Source organism: Rhagoletis pomonella, unplaced genomic scaffold, assembly GCF_013731165.1.
Source record: "Rhagoletis pomonella isolate Grant_MI unplaced genomic scaffold, Rhpom_1.0 Rhpom_scaffold_00008, whole genome shotgun sequence".
NCBI classification, from domain to species: Eukaryota; Metazoa; Arthropoda; class Insecta; order Diptera; family Tephritidae; genus Rhagoletis; species Rhagoletis pomonella.
The window spans coordinates 26,808,219-26,830,081 of record NW_023458562.1 but is presented as its reverse complement, the minus strand read 5'-3'; the positions used below and the strand labels follow the sequence as shown (position 1 = coordinate 26,830,081).

General features: G+C 33.4%; 1 protein-coding gene across 1 annotated transcript in view; it reads left to right on the top strand.

Annotated features, from left to right (window-relative positions):
* Positions 1–441: 441 nt before the first annotated feature.
* LOC118744563 (pro-resilin) overlaps positions 442–21,863 on the top strand; it is a 65,706-nt gene continuing 44,284 nt past the window's right edge. The window contains exon 1 of the mRNA XM_036477686.1: positions 442–638. Coding sequence (XP_036333579.1) covers positions 462–638 — 177 coding nt within the window. The 5' untranslated portion in view covers positions 442–461. The remainder of the gene's footprint in view (positions 639–21,863) is intronic.

Here is a 21,863-nt window from a genome sequence, read left to right as displayed (position 1 = left end):
TATAAGGTATCGAACCTAATAATATTTCGTATTAATATTCTTTTGTTTGCTGCCTGCATAGACTTCCAAGTTTTCTAAAAAAGTTATATTTTAGTTAATCAAATGAGTGCAATTATTATATTCATTTAACTTAATTCCTTTTCTATCAATTTTACAGTTAACACCACCACCAATATCACCATTTCTCACATCACCTCAATCATCAACAGCCTTCTCATTATCATTAAGCCACAAAGTTGACGATGTCGCCGCCACCGCCAAGTCACGATCAATGTATAAACGTTGCAATGAAAATTTTACCAGCAAAAGCAGAAGTAAAAACATTAAGAATGAAAAATCAAAAAAGGACGTCAAAAATTGCAATTCGCCCCCTAGACAGTGTGACAATGGCACGAACAACAACAGCCAATGCGCAAGCAAAATAAAATTTCAGTAACAGTAGAAGAAAATAACAAAACCGAATGACAACATACTGCATACTTACATACGTGCATACAAAAAAAAAATCAATGCAACAGTTAGTTAAGTTCACAAAGCAACAAACACCGTTAATAAGTACCGATCGCAGTGTTGGAATTCCGGTTGATATTCAATACATACATATATACAAACTTAGAAAATGCCGCCTAATTGCATACGTAAGTACTTAAAATAATACTTATATACATATCTATTTACATATGCACGTATTTACTGTAATTACATATGCTATGTGGTAGTTGCGACAATTGAACGGCGATTAAGTACAATTCATTTGTCAACGCTCACTCACGCAGTGAACGATTGCGGAAGGGTCAGCGAATGATGGAGGAGGAGTTGTGTAAGTGATTATGGGCGGCCGTCACCATAGTATTTAATTGGTGATAATGATTTTACGTTTTTTTTTTTTGCTGTTTATAGTATTAATTGAGAAAGAGTAGTATTTTATTTATGGTTGAATATTTGCCCAGATATACTTATTTGTATTTGATGCTCATTGAAGAAATCAACCACCTTTCCGTGTTTAAATTTTGGCCAAATCTCGCTTGCAATTATCCTTACGTTGTGCATCAATAGGCCGGAGCTGGAAGTTTTAATGATCCTACATATATCTCAGATGCTAAATTTGACTTTAAAAAATAGTCAAAAGATAAAATTTCCGGAGTCACGGCGAAATTTTGTTAATGATTTGTTCAAACATTATTTCTCCTAGTCCTGGGGAAAAATTTTAGCCATTCCAAAAGCTAACTAGATCACGAAACCGCTTCATGCAACGTATTTATACAGTGAACCCTTGATATAACGAATCTTAACGAAACGAAAAACTCAATACATATAACAAAATTTTAGCTGAGATGCCTGAAAAAACCTCGTTGTTGCTATATTTTCCATACAAGAAGAATGCCCCACGCATATGTATAACGAAGAAATTTTGAGCATGGAAACCTTCGCAAAAGGTTAAGTCCCAAAAAAAGTTCTATATATCGAAGTTCCGACTCAAGAGCCTCTAATGTTTTCTAAATATGCTAAAGATTAGCCCCGTTATAAAAGACAAAACTAAGCGTATCAGAATTTTTTAAAAAAATTTTGCATTTTTCGTTGTATCGAGGTTTTGGCATTCTATAAATGTAACAAAACTATGCACATAACGAAGCATTTTTCCAACTCGAGTCTACCTACATATCGCGCACTTTCTTCGATAAATTAACCGAATTAAATTTTTCAAATTCAAAAATATTTTCGACAGTAATTTTTCAAAACCCTCTTAAGTTTAACACCAGTATTGTAATATGTATTTCATTTGTTTTAATTTCAATCAATTTAATTTAGTACAAATTTTCGAACAGGTAGCAACCACCATCAAAAATATTTTCAGGCAGTAAGCTTTCCTAAACCTCTTTATCTTGATACCCGTAATGCACTATTTAATTCTTCTAAATAATTAAATTAAATTGAAATTTGCAAAGAGGTGGCAACCTTCCACAAAAATGTTTTCGGCTATAATCCTTCTTAAGCCTCTTTCTTATGACAGCCACAATGCAATATTTAATTTATCTTATCAATTTACCTTAACTGCAATTTTCAAACAGGTGGCAACTCTCTAATTTTTTTCTTCTATATTTTAAGTTAAACCTCAAGCAAATACGCCGGGGAAAATTGCATTCGATTCCATGCTTTAGTTTTCGAGTGATGCGCGTAAAAACATAAAGACTGACATAAATTCTAAAAATGGTTGATTTGGCATCTTCTGTATCTCTAATAAATATGGGGGTACCTATGTTAGCTTTTCTTTAATATCTAATGTACAGATATCGACCCGTTACAATTTTATTATATGTATAGATATAGATAGGCAGCCGCTGTGATGCACTGGTTAGCAGTCTATCAGAGAGATTTGGTGTGCCATTCAACGACTTCTGCAGGAGCTGCTGAGAAGAGGAGGAGCATGAATCAGTAAGACAACTACTTTGCGAATGTCCCGCACTGGGAAAGAGGAGACTAAGGTTTATGGACGCCGGAATCATTAGAGACCTGAGCGATATAGCGGCCATAAAGTTAAGGCGATTGCTTAAATTTGCAAACTCCACACTCTGGCTTGTATAGGAGGATTGAGGAAGGGGTTAACGAGATCCCTTGCTTTGTGTTAGCTCACTTTAGATTTAGGTGTGGGATATCGTTCTCGTTAACTATGATGGAGACATTATCTTTACTTGTTTCTTCTATTTTCTATTACTACGCGAGAAATACAAAAGCATACAGACTTATCAAACTGCACTCGTCATTATAAAGAAAAAACTTAACCAAAACGCAAGTAAATCGGTGCATACCATTTCAATTTATGTGCTTACTAATGCAAAACATATTTTTTTTGTTGTTTTTAATGAATGCAATTTTCAAGGACCCATACCATATCAGACATAGCTTGCTAATTGGCATTCCCCAGAGTGAAAGAAAATCAAAGAAGAGTAGCGAATCGAGTTAGAACGCAAAGAGAGCATAATAATTTAGAACATAATGCATTCTTACTTAGAGCAACCTATGCCTTTAGTATTAATAAGAGAATGATTGAATCTCTGCAATATTGAATATTTATGTAAATTTCAAAAAGTTTAGAACATCAGTACGTAAAAAAGTATGTGCATTTATCTACGTATCAGTATGCGCATGCAATAACTATTGCACAGTAAATGGTTGGCAACACTGCCATTGTTATGGACATTTGATGTGAGCGATTCGAGCGCTGTGCTTTTAATGCAAATTCTAAAAAAGTAAAAAAAAGCGAACGTCTTCGCTGACGGCGCTCAGCCAGTTGATTGAGTGGAAAATGCGCTTTGCTATTGAATTAATTTTATTTCAATTTATTTTTTTGCTTCCTCCAAATTTTTCTTTTCCTATTTTATATTTTTGTAGGTGTGTTGCCCGGTTTTTTTTTTGTTTTGTTGTTGCCAATTTAGACTCAATTTTTTCGGTTGCTTCGCGGCGCGCTCACAATTATGCTGCTCTAGAAGATCAATTGTAGTGATCCAGCTAGCTGTTGCTACTGTGTGAGTGTAAGTACGTGTGAAGCTAAGTATCCCCTACCCCTTACACACACACACACATGCGCGCAGTTACTAATACTTTGCATTCGCTTATTTGAAAAACGAACGGTGCTTTAACGCTCACTATTCTAAATAAATATAAGCTGCCGTTTGCTGCCTGAACGTCAACAGCGACGTCAGCTGAGCTGCAGCTGCGGCTGCTACTGCTAGCTTCAATTGTTCGAACCGAAGAAGTCGCTATGAAGAGCGCACCTATCTGAATATTTCACGGTGAGATACCCCAGCTGCTCCTAAATACTAGAAAACGCTACAACATCAAGATGCCTTTTGTTGTTGTAGATCTGTTGTTGCTTTTAGCATTGTTATACTCCCATTGTATGTGGCTGGCATGAAACTCGCTGTTGGCGCTTCGTTACACTTGTTATTTGTTGTTGTTGTTTTGTTGTTGTTGTTGTTGTCGTCGTCTAATTTTGTTTGAAACTGTTTGCCGCTCTTTAATGTTGTCATATATTTTTTTTTTGCTTTGGTTTTTATTTGTTTGCTTCGTTTTACTTTGTTTTTACTTCAATTATTTTCATTTCATTTTCGTTGCTGCTGATCGTTCGCTGCAATTGTTTGTCGCTATTGTTGTTGCAACTGTTATTGCTCTGCTTATTGTTGAAGCTGCTTATTGTCATTGTTGTTGCTGTATTGTACATTTTGCTATTTCGTGCTACAATTGCTGCTGCTTAGCCTCACTCAGCTCTAAAGAAGATGAGTGCGCTTCGCCGCCACACTGGAGTCATCAGTCACTATCGCAGCTCTTGTTTCTTGTTGTTGTTGCTTCTCTACAAAATAGTTATATGTATTAGATATTTTGCACATAGCTATTTATAGTTGGCAACGCGCTAAATCACCCACCGCTTGCAGCTCATTGATGACTTTTAGCTTATTTTTTCAATTTATATTCCTCATTTTAAGTCTCAGTCTCAGCCTCAGCTGCTGTTGCTGTCGCTCATCTGCCGCGCTTCTTCTCAGCCTGTTGCGGCTGCTTTGTTGCGCTGTCGGTCAATTGTCGTTATAAATAGCGTTGCATCGTCGTGTGGAACCCTAATTCAAAGCGATCGTGTGTACTAAAAAGTAGCAGCGGTGCCGCCAAACGAAAGACTTAAGTCGCAAACCCGGTAATGAAAATAGCGGAAAAAACGTTGAAATTGAACATTCAATTGTTGGTTCATAAAAACATATATTGTTTTACTACTAAATAAACCTTTGTGAACTGTGCAGAGTTTTGCTAAAAGCCAGCATCTATTGCAAATACAAAAGTGTTATGTGAATGCAGTGTATTGGAAGTTAGTGAAGTTTAGTACTCAAACGAAGATTGACATCAGCATAAATCACAGAATATTAACAAAAGGATATTTTTTTTGAATATTGTAATTGAAAACTGTCAAAAACGATTCCAGTGTGCTGCCAGCAGGGTCTTCACAACTTTTGAAAGTTGCTCGAGCATAACACTTTTTGGAAGGAATTTAAATCTTTAAAAATGTTGTCGCTGAAATCATTGCTTTTTATTGTGAGTATTCTGTAATGTTAAAAAATATATAAAATAAAAATGAAAAACTATATGTACGTTCCTTAAAATATTAATATGTATATTTAAATTTTTTTGATTTTTGTTAAAATTTAAAAAACTTAACTTTTTAAACCTTTACAAAAAAAAAGAATTAAAATATGAAGTTAATATTGCGTTTCACTGAATATTTTTTTTTTTGTTTTTGGTTGGAAAATGTAAAAAAGTACCAATTTTTGTATTTCCATAGAAAAATTCAAAACAAAAGTATGTATAAATAAAATAATTAAAGTTTTTTCAACTAAATCAAGTTGTTTAATTGTATTGAAAATTTTTAAAATTAAATTTTTTAAACCATTATAGAATAAAGTAAAAATATACAAAAAATAATTACTATTTCAATTAACGACACAATTTTTTTTGTTTTTGTATTGAAAACTAAAAAAATTTAAAGTATTATAAAAAATTTCACTTAACAAAATAGCATTTTTTGGTTGCATCTATTAAACATTAAAAAAAAAACTTAAAAAAAAATTTTTAGAAAAAAATACTGCTTCCATTATTTAACCCTTTCGATCCGGAAACCAACGAAAAGAGAAGTCTCGCTTTTAGTTATCTGCTAAGCTTGGGGATAATACAAATATAAAAATTATAAAAGGAGCAGCCTAGGAGGGGTGGGACATATATGTACCATTCGGAATTTTGGACGTCTGAAAAATCGTGGCCAGAAAAGTCCCCTGGAAACATCACATTCCATTAGCTGGGCTAATATTTCGTCCTCTTTTTAACCGACTTCCAAAAAAGGAGGAGGTTATCAGCTCGTCATAATATTTTTTATAACTTTGGACCACATCGGAAAGGTAGTGTGTCAGAGGTGGTCCCATACTAATCTGGTTTAGATCCGATCATTATATATATATATACATATTTTTTTATATAAGAATTAAAATAGGTTTTGTTTTTTGCTTAAAAATTACTTGTAGTTTCTTCGAAATACAAATGTGTGTATGTAGTACAAAGTGCGTCTACGCAAACAGATTTTTTATTAGTTTTGTGTAAATGCCAAAGAAAATTAGAAAATTATTGCAAATTAAAAAAAGAGAAAAATCTGAACCGTTATAAAAAATTTAAATTTAAATGGAACACTAAAAATCTCACTTCGCTAACTAAATTTTTTGATTGTAGATATTGAAAAATTAAAAAATTAAAAATTAAAAAATAAAAAATTAAAAAATTTAAATCGTGGAAAAAAATTCTAAAGTAATTAAGATATGTTTTAACTACCTAAATATTTTTATTTTTTTTTAGTTTTGTTTTGAAAATTAAAACAAAATAAGAATTTTGAACTTTTGTTTGGTTGTATTGAAAATTAAAATACATACAAATTTTTAGAGCACCCAACCACAAAAATTTTGTTTAATATTGAACTGAAATTTTTAAAGAACTTGATTTTGCACAATCAATGCCAGGTGAAAATTTGTGAACAATCCACACGAGATGCATTTAGAGCGAAATATATTTTATGTTGTTGTATAAAATTACAACATGTCGATTTACTTTAGACTTCAGTTGTCTTAGGTAACGTACTTAATAAAATCCATTACAAACTGTAACAAAAGAGCAAGGTATAATTTACATTTAAAATGTGCCTAATTCAAGTCAGTTAACTTTTTAGTACCTTCGTCATAATTAACTAATTACAAGCACAAGCAAATATATACATTTTTTTTTTCTCATACGCAATTGAAGCAGGTCACATCCTCGAGATGATGCATTAAATAAATAATAATTTTTCTGAGCTAAGTACCACTTAAGAAATATATGTATATATGTACGTAAGTATGTAACTAAGATTAATTTATTTCTCATAAACAGCCGATTTTCGTAGATTTTTTAATACAATTTATTTCAATATTTCGAGCCCTAACCACGAAAAAAAGTAAAGGATATATTATATTAATGGAAATTATTTGTTGGATTTGAAATTATAGCAAAAAATTATTCAAGCATATCGATTTATTTTCTTCACTTAATTAAATTGTGTTCGATTTTCTTTCATATAAATTTTGTATATCTTGGTACTATTTTTGGTTTCGGTCTCAAATATTCACTCCTAATATGCATCGAGTTACTCTGAATTACACCAAATCCTGCCAAAGTTAAAAAACATCTTGGAAATATTAGCTCTTCGGCTACTCCGAATCACTCCGAATTGTTTGCATTCACTCCGAATTCTGCCGAAATACTCCGAATTTTCCAAACCCAGAAAAAATTAAATCACTATCGAATTTCATAATGTCATTAAAATTTGATTAAAAATGCATGCACCCAAATCAGGGATTCTCAACTTTTATTCAGTGCGCGTCCATACAAAATCAAGAGAATTTTAAAAAGTTCCGCCCGCACTTTAAAGTACCTAACCCAAAAATTTATACTTTTAGTATGTACTATGTACTATGTACTAAGCCAGGTTGGCTACTTAAATAGACGAACTAATTAGTTTACAAAATTTTTTTCACAAGGCTTTCACATATTTGGCAACACTGGTCTTTGCGCATTACTGATTAAGTTGGGATACGCATACTCTTTAGATATTAACATCAGATTCGAAAAACGTTAACAGCCTTCATTTAGAGCCCGGAAGATAGATTAAATAACTCAAAATTGCTTTTGTGTCAATCGAATTTAAAGATCAGGAAATAGGTTTTTTTAGATATCAGCGAAGTTAAGATCATTCTTATTATATTTTGCGTTTGGGAGAAGCAACTATTTCAAGTTCTAAGGTTATTTCCATCATTCCAAAATTTTCGGAGTTACTCCTAATTTTTCGGAGTTACCCCTAATTTTTTAAATTCTCCAAAATTTATGAAAAAAATTAAAGCATGTATATTTTTTTATCCCAACAAGTATTTCTTGAACTTATCCTATCTGTGCTGTATTTTCATAAATTTTTTCTTCCTCAAATACACTAAGAAAAAATGAATAAAAATGCTTTGGCCTCAAAAAGCATACAGATGTTTTTCAATTACCTCACGAACATTTCAACAACAACAAAAGCTATAACGAAATTCATCATCATCAGAAATTTATAGAAGTAACAGTAATACCTTATTTCCCTGTAATCAAAAAAACACGCAGTACTATCTTCAGCTTGGCATTTTATTTCCCCCAACGAATATTCAATTTTCGGTTTCAATTTATTTTTACGCCTCAACACCTAATTTATTTTTCTTTTACTTATATAGTATTTCTTTTTTTCATACGTTTTGTTGGGAAAGCCAATATATTTTTCTTTTGAGTTTTCTCCAACTACATTCAGCCATATGTCCTACCTAATGGAAATCTCTAAGTAGCAAAGAATATATATTCCGAAGATGAGTTGATATTATGAAGTACATGCGCCTCATTGTAGGCTACGTGCTGCTTACCTTCGTAGTATATTTAGTACGTGTCCTCACTACAAGTAAATTGAAATCGTACAGCTGTTGTACGCACAAAGTAGAAAAAAAATCACGTACTGAATAGCTCAAAAAAGAAAACTTTCCTTACTGATGACAAATGTCATTAAGGGAGAGAGAGAGTGGGGGGAAAGAAAAATAAATGAAAAAATGTTAGTTCATGAAAATTGTATTACGAAAATTAGGTGCTACAAAGTTGGAGCAGAAGTGTAAAAAAAGGATTTTGTAGGAAGGATATGGAAGGGGTGTTATTAGCAATCTATGCATGTACATATTTATTTGTGAGTGAAAACTTCAATGCAAACAAATTTTTATTTCAATAACCATTTTAATTTCGTCTGTAGCTGGTTGAATTGAGACTATTTACAGAAATAGCATTCATAAAAAGACGCTTGCGGCTATATAAGGCATATATGTTCATTCAACCACTCCGAATTCACTACAAGATCATTATGTGAGGTATACCCTGCAGTAAACACATGATAGTAATTTTTTCCTACAAATGGGTGAAAAGTAGTAGTTACCCAACTACTCCGAATTTTTCGGAGTTACTCCGAAAAGGTCTTAAACTATATTTCCACTGCAAATAACACTATATAACAAAAAAGATTTAATATCTAACGTTTTACTTACAAATATTGATACAACTTTCTACAAAAACACCCTAAACAATTTCCCTTTCCCCAAAAACAACTTACAATTGCTATAAGGCAGTGTTTCATAATAAATTTTGTTGCTAGCAAATCAAACTTATCTGCAACCTTCCTTTGTCCCTTCACTCCAAACAGATAAAACATACTGTCCAGTCCTATTTTTGACGCCAATCACAAATCTAGTTTGAACAGGGAAAATACTCAAACTCAACTTAGCAAATATTTACACTAATCCACTAGTATACATTTAGGGGTAAAAACATGTGCACTTGTCATTAAGTGTCATAACCACTTGGGACAAAGCGAAAATAGTAAGAGTGGATAAATGATGTTAAGCGTCAAAATTGTTTAACCCCAATTTTTATGTATGACATAAAAAAATAATAATAAGAAAAGTATGTTAAAAGTACAGAAGGTATACGCAACCAAAACAATATGAGGTCAAGTGTATAAACATTGAAATAAAAAAAAAAAGATCGTCTGCTTTTTTATGAGCATCTCTCGAGCCAACCAACCCAATTTATTTTCCAAAAGCGCTCTTGAGCAGTGAAGTACACCCGCAAATGCATACACATACAAACTTCTATATCTAGTAGTGAGTATTTTATGCCTTCTGTCAAACACCAACAACAGCTGTTGCCTCCCTGCATTGTTATGTTTGAGGGGTGTTAATGTCAGTTACATTTTTTAGCTGAGTTTATCCGCATTTTGGGGGTGGGGACCGACATATACATATGTATTTTTTGTGCTTTGTTAAATATCAACAGCGTAGTTATTGCTGACATTTTTCGTACAAATTCCGCAACAAAGCACTATTTATTTACACGAAAGAATTTCAACTGACTGCGTAAACAATTGATGATTGCTTGAATACTCGAAAATCTGTTTGATTTTGCAACCAAACAATTTTTCTAATATTATACTCGTATCATTGGAATGTGTTGGCATGGATAGGTACACTTAGACACTGAATTAAACTTTTACGGAAGCATTTACTAATTTTTTTGTATGTTACCTTAAAATATTTTTCTTTGGTTTTTGTAAATTAATGTCTTTTTTGATTTTTTTTTGTGGCGTTGTTAAAAAATTTACGCTTCGAAAATTCAAACAACCGCACAGGAATCATACTTGCATTCAAACATTAATTTTAAGTAGCTCCGAAAACACTCCGAAAAGTTCGAAAATTTTAAATATCTAATTTCAAAATATTTAGAAAATTTCTGTTTTTCTGTCGAAAATTCAAGCAACCACAGAAGAATCATATTTGCGTTCAAACATTAACTTTAAGTTAAAAGTTCCAAATTTTTTAGGAGTTACTTCAAAAATTTCAAAATATTTAGCAATTTCTGTTTTGCACAAAATAATTGAAAACAGCTGGGTTTTGATAGAACATGCCCTGAGGTTAACTCCGAAAAAACACCGAAATTTTTCAAACATTGAGGAACAGAACAACCTCATAAACAATAAAGAGGTTTCGAAATTCCGGCAAGACTTTAACGCAAAGTGCTAACCAAGGGATTTCCAATTCCTGTTAACGCCGTGAAATCGAGTACTTCAACAGCTGCGTTGTTTCACTGAAATATTCAAAAATGGTTCAGAGTATTTCACTGCACGAATCACACACCGCCTGAATTACAGGGCGGTTTTCAGGGTTAGCATAAATGGTCTATAGAAGAAGCGACCACAGTCTAAACATTTCGTGTTAAGGAAATCAATGACGTTACGATTTTTCAGATTCGATGAGTGGAAAGAATTTGAGGATGCTTTTGCATAGATCAACAAAATTTATAAATTTCCATTTTCATTTAGTTTTTGTGTTCTCACATGGCATGAAATTACTTTGAAGTCAGTTTAAAGATTTCCTCATTTTTTGGAGTAAATAACTGTGAAATTTTTAGAAAATACTTTTTGCGCTTTATTTTAGTACCAAACCTAACTCGAAATTTGCTAAAAAGCTTGGCTACTTTTGAAGAGCTACTACATACGAAACCTTTTGTAATAATTCTTGTATCTAATTTCTGCGAGCAAGCCCAGGCTGAAAATTACTCCGAAATTGTCCACAGTTTTAGACGTCATTCCGAAAATAATGAAACTTTTCAAGCAAATACGATCTTAAAATAACTCCGAAAATATTCCGAATTTTTCGGAGTCGCTCCGAAGTTTCTCAGAATGCTTAAATCTACTTAAAATTTTCGACTAAAGTTTTTTCAGTTTCTTGGAGCGACTCCGAAAACAATAACACTATAAAAAACCTAAAATCTTATGTTTAAAAAAAAAACTAATGAATCAAATATATAATCAGCACATAAAAATGTACACATGTACGCGCATGCATTTTTCTCAATAATTATTATATACATACATACATATGTAATTGACGGCAATTATTATGTAATACTTATTTTTCACATCAACTAATCTATTATGTATTTAAATCAAAAGCATAAGTAATTTTTACCACCAAAGCGCAATTACTTAGAAAATTCGACGTTTTTGTTCGATATTAAATATTTGCGCCACAAAAAGTATGCAAAACTTTTCTTTCGCAAGCATTATAAAATACTTCTATTACTAAATATTTAACATAGAACATTGATGGACTCGTCATACATATACATATATGTAAATATGTATACACCATTAGCATATAAATGGTATCAACAATGGGATGCGCGCTAATGCCTCACCCCCCCTCCCCCTTCCTTTTTGGTGTTTGGTGTGTGCGTAAGCTTGTTCATTTGCATTTAAGCGCCGCGGTTAACCGCCTAAAAGCATGCAAAAATGCTAACAAGCTGCGCAATGCTGCTATATACACACATATGTATGTATGTATGTGTGTATTACGCAACTAAACCGCCTCAAAGTGGAAACATTTTTGTGCGGTCAACAAAACATAATGCCTTAAAAAAAGTAAAAATGTATGCAAATATTTATTCGGCGGGTAAAAATAATTCCGATTAATTTCAAAAAACCACGAAACAAACGAACTAACTTTCAAATATTTTAGCTACTAAAAGCAAGTGAAAGCAAATTAAAAATGTATTTTAGTCAAAACAAAAATAATAATAATAAAAGCCTGTACGAAAACAAAAGCCTTTTAAGCTGATTGGCTTAGTTAGGCAACGGATGCTATGTTATTTGTGAGTATCATCAGCTAGCTGAGCTGTCACACGCACACGCACACCAAGCTGTCTGCTGCTTAAGTCGACACGCTTAGCAAACGAAGATTTATATGCTTTGCCAATTAGTTTTATTGATTTTAAATGTGCGCTTGTCGCTTAGCCGCTTAAGCGCCTCAAGGTATGCTAAAGAAATGCCGCATTAATTAGTGAAGAGTAGTAAAATTTAAGCAAAAACAAAAACAAAACAAAAAAATAGCAAACGCAATTGACAAAAATGAATGCAAGCGAGATAAGGCGTGGAATATAATGCTACCAAAAAAGGAAATATTTTATTTCACGTCCTTTTTGTAATAATTGGCATTAGAAGGAGGAGAAGCAGCGCGCAGTGTAAGCCACTGTCAACGAGACAGCCAACCACAACAACTACCACTTAAATTTTGTGTCGCGTAATTTTCTTCCACTCGGTTTTTCTGCAAGTTTGTGACTTTCTACTTGCGCGCACTCCGACTCTTTTGCGCTTCTTGTTTCGCTGCTAGCTTGGCAAGCCTCCTTTTACTTCCTACTTCCTTCCGCTTGACTTGCTTTCATTTGAAACTTATCTTTACGTGGCACTTTTACTTGACTTCTCTGCCGACTTTTGTAATACTTATTTCCGCAAACAATTTTCCGCAAGTTTTCAACAACAACAAAACTAAATATCTTGCCTTGCAGCTGCGTCGACGAGTTTGTCTAGACACTGACTGCCTACCATCGCCGCCGCCATCGCCGCCGCCACCACCGCCAGCAGCATCACAACCAGCAAATTGCTGCTGCCGCCGCTAGAACAGACAATTAAAAGTGCCCAAAATGTGCGTGGCATCACGTCTTGTTGCACATTGTTATTGCAGCAATAGCAACCGCAGAATAAAATACTCAAATTTATCTTTTTTTTCATTTTGTATATTATTTTCTTTATTTTTTTCTACTCGATAACGAAGTAAACGTTTGCGGCATACTTAGACTATGCCAGACTGGGCTGCTAGTTTTTTCTTATTATTTTTACGTAGCACTTTTATTTACTTTTACTGATTGCTTCCTTACCCCTTATATGCTCCAACGTATGTATGTTTGTGCGCATATGTTATTATATGTATGTATACATATGTATTGGCATAGCCACCACCTTTAGCTGCTTAACAGCTATCTCTTTAACTTTAACTTTGCTACTTGGCTTTGCTCCTTTGAAAAAAAGTAAAAGAGAAAATCAGCCCAAAAAATATCTAGTCAAAAGTAATAATGGCGGCTGCAAGCGGGCAGTCATTTGTTCAGAGTAATGGGACCTTGGTATTAAGTACGAGACTGCATGTGTAGACTTTTCTGTTTGCACATTTATCTATGAAATTCGGCCCCACAGCCTTCCCCAACTCTCTACAAATTTATATGCACACAGACATACGTACATTCAAAACGTACACATATTGGTCTCCATTTAGCTACGTTTCGTACGTGGCTTGTGAACTTTTTGGTCAACAAGCAAAGAAAGCAGGAAAAAGTCCAAGTGCCTAGCCACCTGATGAGGGTCAAGGTGTGAGTGGCTCACTTAAAATTTTATTTTCTTTAACTGCAAGAGTGCTTTTAATAATTTTCTTAGCTTTAGGCTTAAACTTCTTACAATTTCAAATTTCATGATAGAAGAGGAATCCCGTCCTTAGGAATATTACCCGATAAATTTCTAGTGCTAGTGCTAGTGCTAGTCACCATAATCACGGCTCTTCAGAATTTTCCTAAGCAAAATAAACTTCTTTTCGGAGTGAAATCAGAGGTGTGTCTGAAAAAAGATTACAGATTACAACTTTTCTTTGGACATCACATACATTTTTTGGACTACTTAAAGTTTTTTTTCGGAGACATATAATTTTCTTTGTAAACATAAATTACCACAAATCAGATAATATAAAGAGGAGTAGCATAAAGTTTTGTTGAAATTTTGGATTCGGAATAAAATTTTCGAAGTAATTAATTTTTCGGAGCAAATGCGAACGGTTATTGATCGCGCGACTTTCTACTTTTTTCAACAAATATAATTTATAACTCCGAAAAATTTTCGTAGTAACTCAAAACTGGTATTTCATACTGATCGGGATTTATTTTAAAAAGATTTCCGAATAACGAGTCTAAATAATGGATAATATATTTATATGCCAAAGCAAAATTTTCGGAGTTGCAATTAAAATTTCACGGATTAACTGAAAATGGTAATTTTGCATTTAACAAAATTTATTTAGAAACAATTTTCGGAGTGATAGCGTTAAGCCATAGAAACTATATTCAGATTTTCGAAAAGAGTTTGGTAACAATTTCAATACTGAACTGGACATATTTTTAAACGAGTCACTTTATAAAAAAAATATACTTTCTAAAACCAAACGTTGATTATAATTTTCGGAGTTAAGAAAGTTCGGCGTAACTAGAAACGGCTATTTTACATGGCCGTGGACTTATTTTTTGAGGGATTCAAAGGGATCGAAGCTTACAAAAATTCGAACTATATTTTTGTACGCAGTAACGGGTTTTTACATGGAATAAGATTTATTTTGAAACGATCTTCGGAGTTATCAGTTAAAAAAGGAACTTGTATTTTCTAAAAGACTGATCAGATCAGATCAATTTTCATTGCTGCTTGTCACCTTTTAACGTTTATAAAACATTCGGAGCAACTATTATCAAATAATTTTTTTTTTTAAATTCTGAATAAGTTTGTTAATTGATTTTCGAAATATTACAATTTTCGAAGTAAATATAGACATTTATATATTATATAATTTTTGAATTGCCCAAAAGAGAATTCGGAGTAAGATTATAAGATTTCGCAATATCGTAAGTTTCTTAGGAATAGCCATTATTTTCAGAGTTATAAAATTTTCGGTGTTAACGCAAACATTCAACAATCAACTGAATATTTAAATTAATTAATTAAATAATAGCAGTTAATTTCACCGACAGAAAATCACATTATTTGAAATTTCCGAAAAAGAATTCGGAGTAATATTAAAATATTTCGGAATATTTTAATACAATAACGTTTTACTTATAAGAAGAGTAAGTTTCTTGGGAATATACATTATTTTCGGAGTTACGAAGCTTTCGGAGTAAACGCCTACATTCAACAACCAACTGAATTTTTTTAAATAATTATTTTTAATAATTTTTAGCTTATTTTCGGAGTGATTACGTTAAATAATGGATGATGAATTCCCTGACAGCAAATCACATCATTTGAAGTATTTTTATATGTGTTCAGCTCCTTTGTAATTGAGCTCAGTAAACTCAATTTTTCACTTTAATTTTACAAATTAACTTTTTAGTAAGTTAAACAAATTTTCGAAATTTTTCAAATTCAAATGAAATCGCCCAACTGCAGCAGTTACGCATAAATGCCAGGCAACGAAAATTACGGCGAATCACTTACCATGTGGAAAATTGCAACAACAACAACAACAGAAAGACCAATGAATGACAAACACAAATTGCGTTTCTATGTACGCGGCTGCAAGACACACATACGCATATACATACTTACCTAGTAAGTGGAGAGCCTTTAATGCAATCCACTTAAATGTGTTAATGCTGCGTGTAAAATGCAAAATGCAACAAGAAATTCGCAATTACAATAAATTAAATAAATGAAATCACAATTAATTAGATTACCAAAGTGAAATAAAACAACAACACGAATATCCGAAACAAAAAGCTAACAAAATGCAATCACCACACAGACAGTTGGCAGACAGTTAGACAGACAGTAGATGGATAGAGGTCGGCAGGCAGATATTCAGGCGGTGAGGCTTAGTGATGAGCCAAGTGTGGCGACTTGGAAAATAATCAGAAAACAAAAGGTTGACTAACACACACACGCACACGCACATGCATATATAAATACATGCAAACAAAATGAAAAAAATGTAGCATCTTCAAAGGCGCACGAACAACAACAACAACAACAATGACAACATATCTGTTGCTGCAATGATTCTGCTGCGCTGCAATTGAAGTTAGCCGCTTGAGAAGACGAGACGAGACATCAGCTGATGACTCGCATGCTAAGGCGAAAATTGTTGTATTGAGACATTCTTACAGAAACCTAAGCAGAAATAGAAATAAGAAAAGCAAAAAATAATGCTAATGATATCAGCCGCATGTTGCACATATGCGTTGCAAAAGCAGAAGCAGCAACGATGGCGGCACTATCAGCAGAATAAGTGTTGCATAGCCGGCATTTTTGCATGCTGCATCGTTTTTGCATGAATTGCGGACTAAATTCCGTATGCACAGTGGGCGGGGGAGGAATAGAATATAGTGTAAAAAAAATAAATAAATTGTGAATGCAGAAGTTCACAAAACCTCAAAACTGTGTTGTTCCCTTACTCGTATAGCATTTGAAATTTATTTCAATGTTAAAAATTTGTTATTTTTTAATTCGGAGTAATTTTATCACTAACAATTCCGAGACTATATATCCCCACATGGGTATCTAGTTTTTGCACTCACTCACTTTTATAAATTTATTTCTTCCGTTTGGAAAATATTATTTTCGGAATGATTCGGAATAGGTTTATTCTTACTTTGACATTCTACAATTAACACTTTAACAGTATTAATTTGTTTTGATAAAGTTTCTCATGAGTTTGATTAGAATAAATAAGTCACTCGTTTTCGGAGTAATTCGGAATATTTTGAAATACACAAGAGATGAAAAAAAAACTTAAAATTTAACTGCAATTGCATGCTATCTTCTTAGATTTAGAGTTACTAAGCCTGTAATTGAAGTAAAAAAAGCTTCGTTCCATCATCTTAAATTTGTAGTATTTTTGTTTTTATAACTTTTAATAGGCTTAGACGGAGCTTAAACCGTTTCATTTACTTCTGGTTGAAGCAATATTTTTTGGAGGTTTTGTAAATGTTTTGGAGCAGTTTTTAACAGCACTAAGGGTTTGGTATGCACCAACATATCTTTCTAAAACTTAATTTTTAGCCATGAAAAATTTTTTTAAATTTAATTTTTATTTCCAAAAAGTCATAGTTTCATAATATGGATATTAGATTTTAATAATATAATTTAATGCATTATATTTTAAGCTGTTTAAAGCAAATACGAAAATGTTAGGCTTTCGGATTAAATTTTTATGCAGTCTTTCCACCTTATATTTTGCTTTTTCTTTTTTAAATTTCCATAATTTGCAATATTTTTAGCCTGTTTAGTGTTTTACGGAGTAATAATAATTTTCTTTCTCAAAATAATTTCTCTTCACAGCTTCATTTTATACCGAATTCGATTTTTTTTCCTCACTCCGAATTTTTTGTAGTTACATTTAAAGTGGTTTATGGATTCTGAGAAATCATAATTTGCCGTAAAACGAATTTTCAACTTTTTTTAATTAAGGGAAACTTTTCGGAGAAAATTTTAGATGATATATTTGTTTCTAAAAGTCATTTTTTGCCATTAAAACGAGTTTTAAATTTTTTTTATTTAATAATGATTTTATTTTTATTTTTATGGTTTCTTTTTATTTTTTTTGTAGCAAAATTTTAAGTTTTATTCGGGATGTTGACAAATTGCTGGTTATCGGATTATTTGTTCATGTTTTCTACTTTTTATTCAGTTTTCCTCACAAAAAAAAATATAAGAATTTGTACAATATATGTACATACATATAATTTTTTTATATGCTTCTATATTTTTTAATTTATTCTCAAAATTGGTAAATTGGTAACCTGGTAAATTTATGCAACTCCGAATTTTTCGGAGTTATAAAAAAAAGGATTTATTTATTTTTAGAAGCATGTTTTTTGTTAAAATCTGTGTGTGTGTTTTGAAAATGTAGCAATAATTGTCACTGTTTAACGTGATTACTTTTTCGGAGTAAGTTATTCAACTTTATTTTTAAATTAATATACATATTCAAGTTTCCATTTATATCTTTTAGGATCGAATTTTACACTTTTTTCTTACTCCGAATTTTTCGGAGTTACATTAAAGATGGCTTATTTATTCTCATAAACATATTTGATCTCAAATAGCGAATTCTTACGATAAGTATTTTGTTCGTCTTTTCGAAGTAATTGTATTAAATAGATTTCTTAGCACATGAATGACTGTTTAATAAGCTCTGCATTTTTTAACAAATGCATATATTTTTGTGACTTAATATTTAATTTTTATTTTTTTTAATTCAAGCAATATGTTTTAACATCCTTTCGCTTGCAATAGCCCTACTGTGCTTTTTATACATTCAACTGCCCTACAAAAAATTTTATTTAATAAACGCATTCTTTAAATTCTTGCGAGAGCTAATAATGGGCGCAACATATGCAATGCTAGAATAGGAGTTATTCGCCGAGATGAGTAGCGCCTGCTGCCAGATACTTATAATGCCAATATGTAGCAAAAGAATAAGAAAAATAAAAAGAAGCACCAAATGCAATAAACGCCAATTGCCTTGGTAATGCAACAGCAATCAATTTGATTAAATGAGCCAGTGAATGAATGCCGTATGAGTCGTTGAGATATTGCAACAGCCACAAAGTGTTATAAAGTGCAAACAAAAAAAAAAATTATTATTAGGAATTTTCGGAGCAAAATTCCTAAGGGAATCAATTCACACAAGTGTTTGCTATTGATTGCCGTTGTTGTTGTTGTTGTTGCTGCAGTTATTGCTTTATGATTTGATTAGCTGTGTAGCTATGCGTTTATAAGTGCCACACATACGCACTCATTTATGCTACAGCGCGCATAAAACGCATCTAAACAAAAAACGAGAAAAAAAACACAAAAAGAAATCATCAATTCAGTGCGCACGAAAGACTTTGAAGTATGTGTGCGAATGAATTACCCTTACCGCGTTTCAGTAGCAGAGAGTAGTAGCGCGCGCGTTTTGGTTAGTTGTTTTGTCTATGCGTGCCACATGTAATCAGCGCTGTATTGTTGCAACAAAACCACAATTTTTTTTTTATGTTGCATGCGTTCGATGCACACCACTCACATACCCACAAACACAATCAACCACACTGAGGACCAGCATTATTGTTGTTACTATTATGATGGTAAAGCTATTGGTGCTGCTGATGATGATAATGTTGATGATGATTTTGAAGTGGCAAGTGCAAATTGCAACATTTGCATACATATTTTTTCTATGTACATATTTACACATATACACGCGCATACAACTGCATGTTGTTGCAATCACACAATGCCACTTTTATGATTGACAAGTGGTGGTATGTAGGTTCAGATACATTGAAGGTGCGCAGTTGGCAAGGTGCGAGTGTGGGGGTGGTTTGAATTGCGTGAATTTGTATCTATTACAATAGCTTGCAACATACTCTGCGGCATTTGCGGTATGCTGTTGCAGCGATTTCAAAATCTACACGCACACATGCATCGCCATGAAAAGGAAAAAAGAAAACGTTTTACATTTTACGCTAATTTAGCGCTGCATTCGCAAAAACAGAAACTCAAAAATGGTTCAAAAAATACGCAGACCTACGTACAACCAATACCGTATGTAAATGCGTCAATAAAAACGTGTAAATGAGATGTGGCAATGATGAACGCAACTGATAGGATGTAAAATATTTCATGCGTGGCACATACTTACATATCTACTTAGGTGCCACATATCGTCGTGCTCCTATTTTGGTTTTGCTTTTGTTTTTTTTCTTTTTTTGGTGGTACAGCTATATTTTTATAGCCAATTGGCATTGATACCCGACATTGATTAGCAACTCTGTTGCAACACATAAACAGGATTTCAATGCCTATTCGCGTACGAAGTGCATGCGGCAGGAATATTTAATTGCAGCCAGTGTTAGGAGAGTTGTGGAAACTTAGATTTGTTAATAGCAAATGCGTTGAGAGGCATTCATACATACTGATGTAAGTGGATGAGGGTATTAGTTAGTTAATTCTTGGGCGTAACAAAAAAGAGACACCGCGACCTGAAAGATCTTTTGTATCTCTTAAAAATGTAGCCAAGATACCTTCGACTTCCTAAAAGGGCCTTTGTAGGCGAATTCCTTATAACAAAGGGTTCGACGATTGAAGCTTTCAAAGGGACAGTAACAGATAATATGCTCCAAAGTTTCATCATCTTCAAGGCAGAGCTGGCATTCAGACCCTACGATCACAGTGGAATCGCAATCGGTTGAACCAGTCAGGTACCCAGAAAGTAGTAATTATGGCACTCGAAGAGGACCAACTGAGTCCACAGAATTGTTCAGGTTCCGAAAAAGGAGTTAGCGATCCTCCTCATGCCAAACTGTTTGAAAGAGCCCGGATGGGCGCTTGGCTATTCGGGTATTATCAATTGGAACTTTCTGCTAAAGCAGACGTCTTTAGTTAGTCATGGAATCAGAGATTCTGCATATTTCCAGACCTGGTTACAGCTTCCTCATGGCTGTTGTTTCCTGAATAAAAATATAGAGAGGAGTCTATCCCAGAAGCGAGTCTAGAGCCGCAGTTGAACACGTTAGGAGATTAGGATGAGAACATGCATATTATAAAAAAGTTTTTGGAGTCGCGGAGCTCATTTCACTCCATGGCGACAGGTTTTAGACCTAACCTCTAAACGTATTTGGAACTACGGAAAAAAACATGTCCGGACCTTTGTGAATATTATTTTTATACTCTAGACTGCTTTTCAAAAGATATCCATGGCAATTTGGTGAAGCTAAACAAACGTCATTCCATTTTCTTCGGTACCCATCATCCATGTAGATCTTGCGTAGAATATTTCTCTCGAAAGCTCCCAAAGCTTTGTCACCTTTGTCCGTCATCGACCACATTTCTACGCCATATTAAAGGGCGAGCATGATTAGAGGATGATAGAGCCTGATTGCTGTTTGCCGAAATAGAGCTAAGTTTTTTAACTGTGTTGATATTCAGACTGAAAATGATTAAACAAAGTCCTTCAGTACTTCAAAGTTCTATCTGCCCACAGAGTATTGCAGATATTTAGGACCTTACGTTAAGGAGGCATATACATATTCCGCGATGATTGGCGGAAACAGCAGCATCTTCATTCTTGTGGACTAGGCAAAGTACACGGAGACTCCAAAACAGGCATGGCATATATTCATCAGATCAAATTCGGCTTAACGGCTGGCACAAGCATCCTATCATCGGCTAGACTACCAAGTATCAAGCTCAATAAACAGTGGGCCAAAAAACGCGCTGTTTGGATGAGATCGAACCAAATGGAGGGGTGTGTAATCTGAGTGGGTTTGAATGAGAGGTGAAGAGTTATTTGTTTTGGTGAGGATAGTCTTCACAAGTCGTCCATTTGTATATTTGGATCGAATCTGGAAAGGTATGAGTGCTGTATCCAGATCTTAATCGTGCCAGACTTACGCGCGTCCCTCAGAACAGCTGAAGCTCTTTGCCTGGTATAGGTGTTGACTGAACTTCACTTACACCATTCTTGGTGCGATAGTATGGGAAGGTTGCAATAGACTTTCTGTGGATATCATATATGGCTTGACGGCACTGTCTGATGGTTTGGATCTCATCCGTAAGTTCG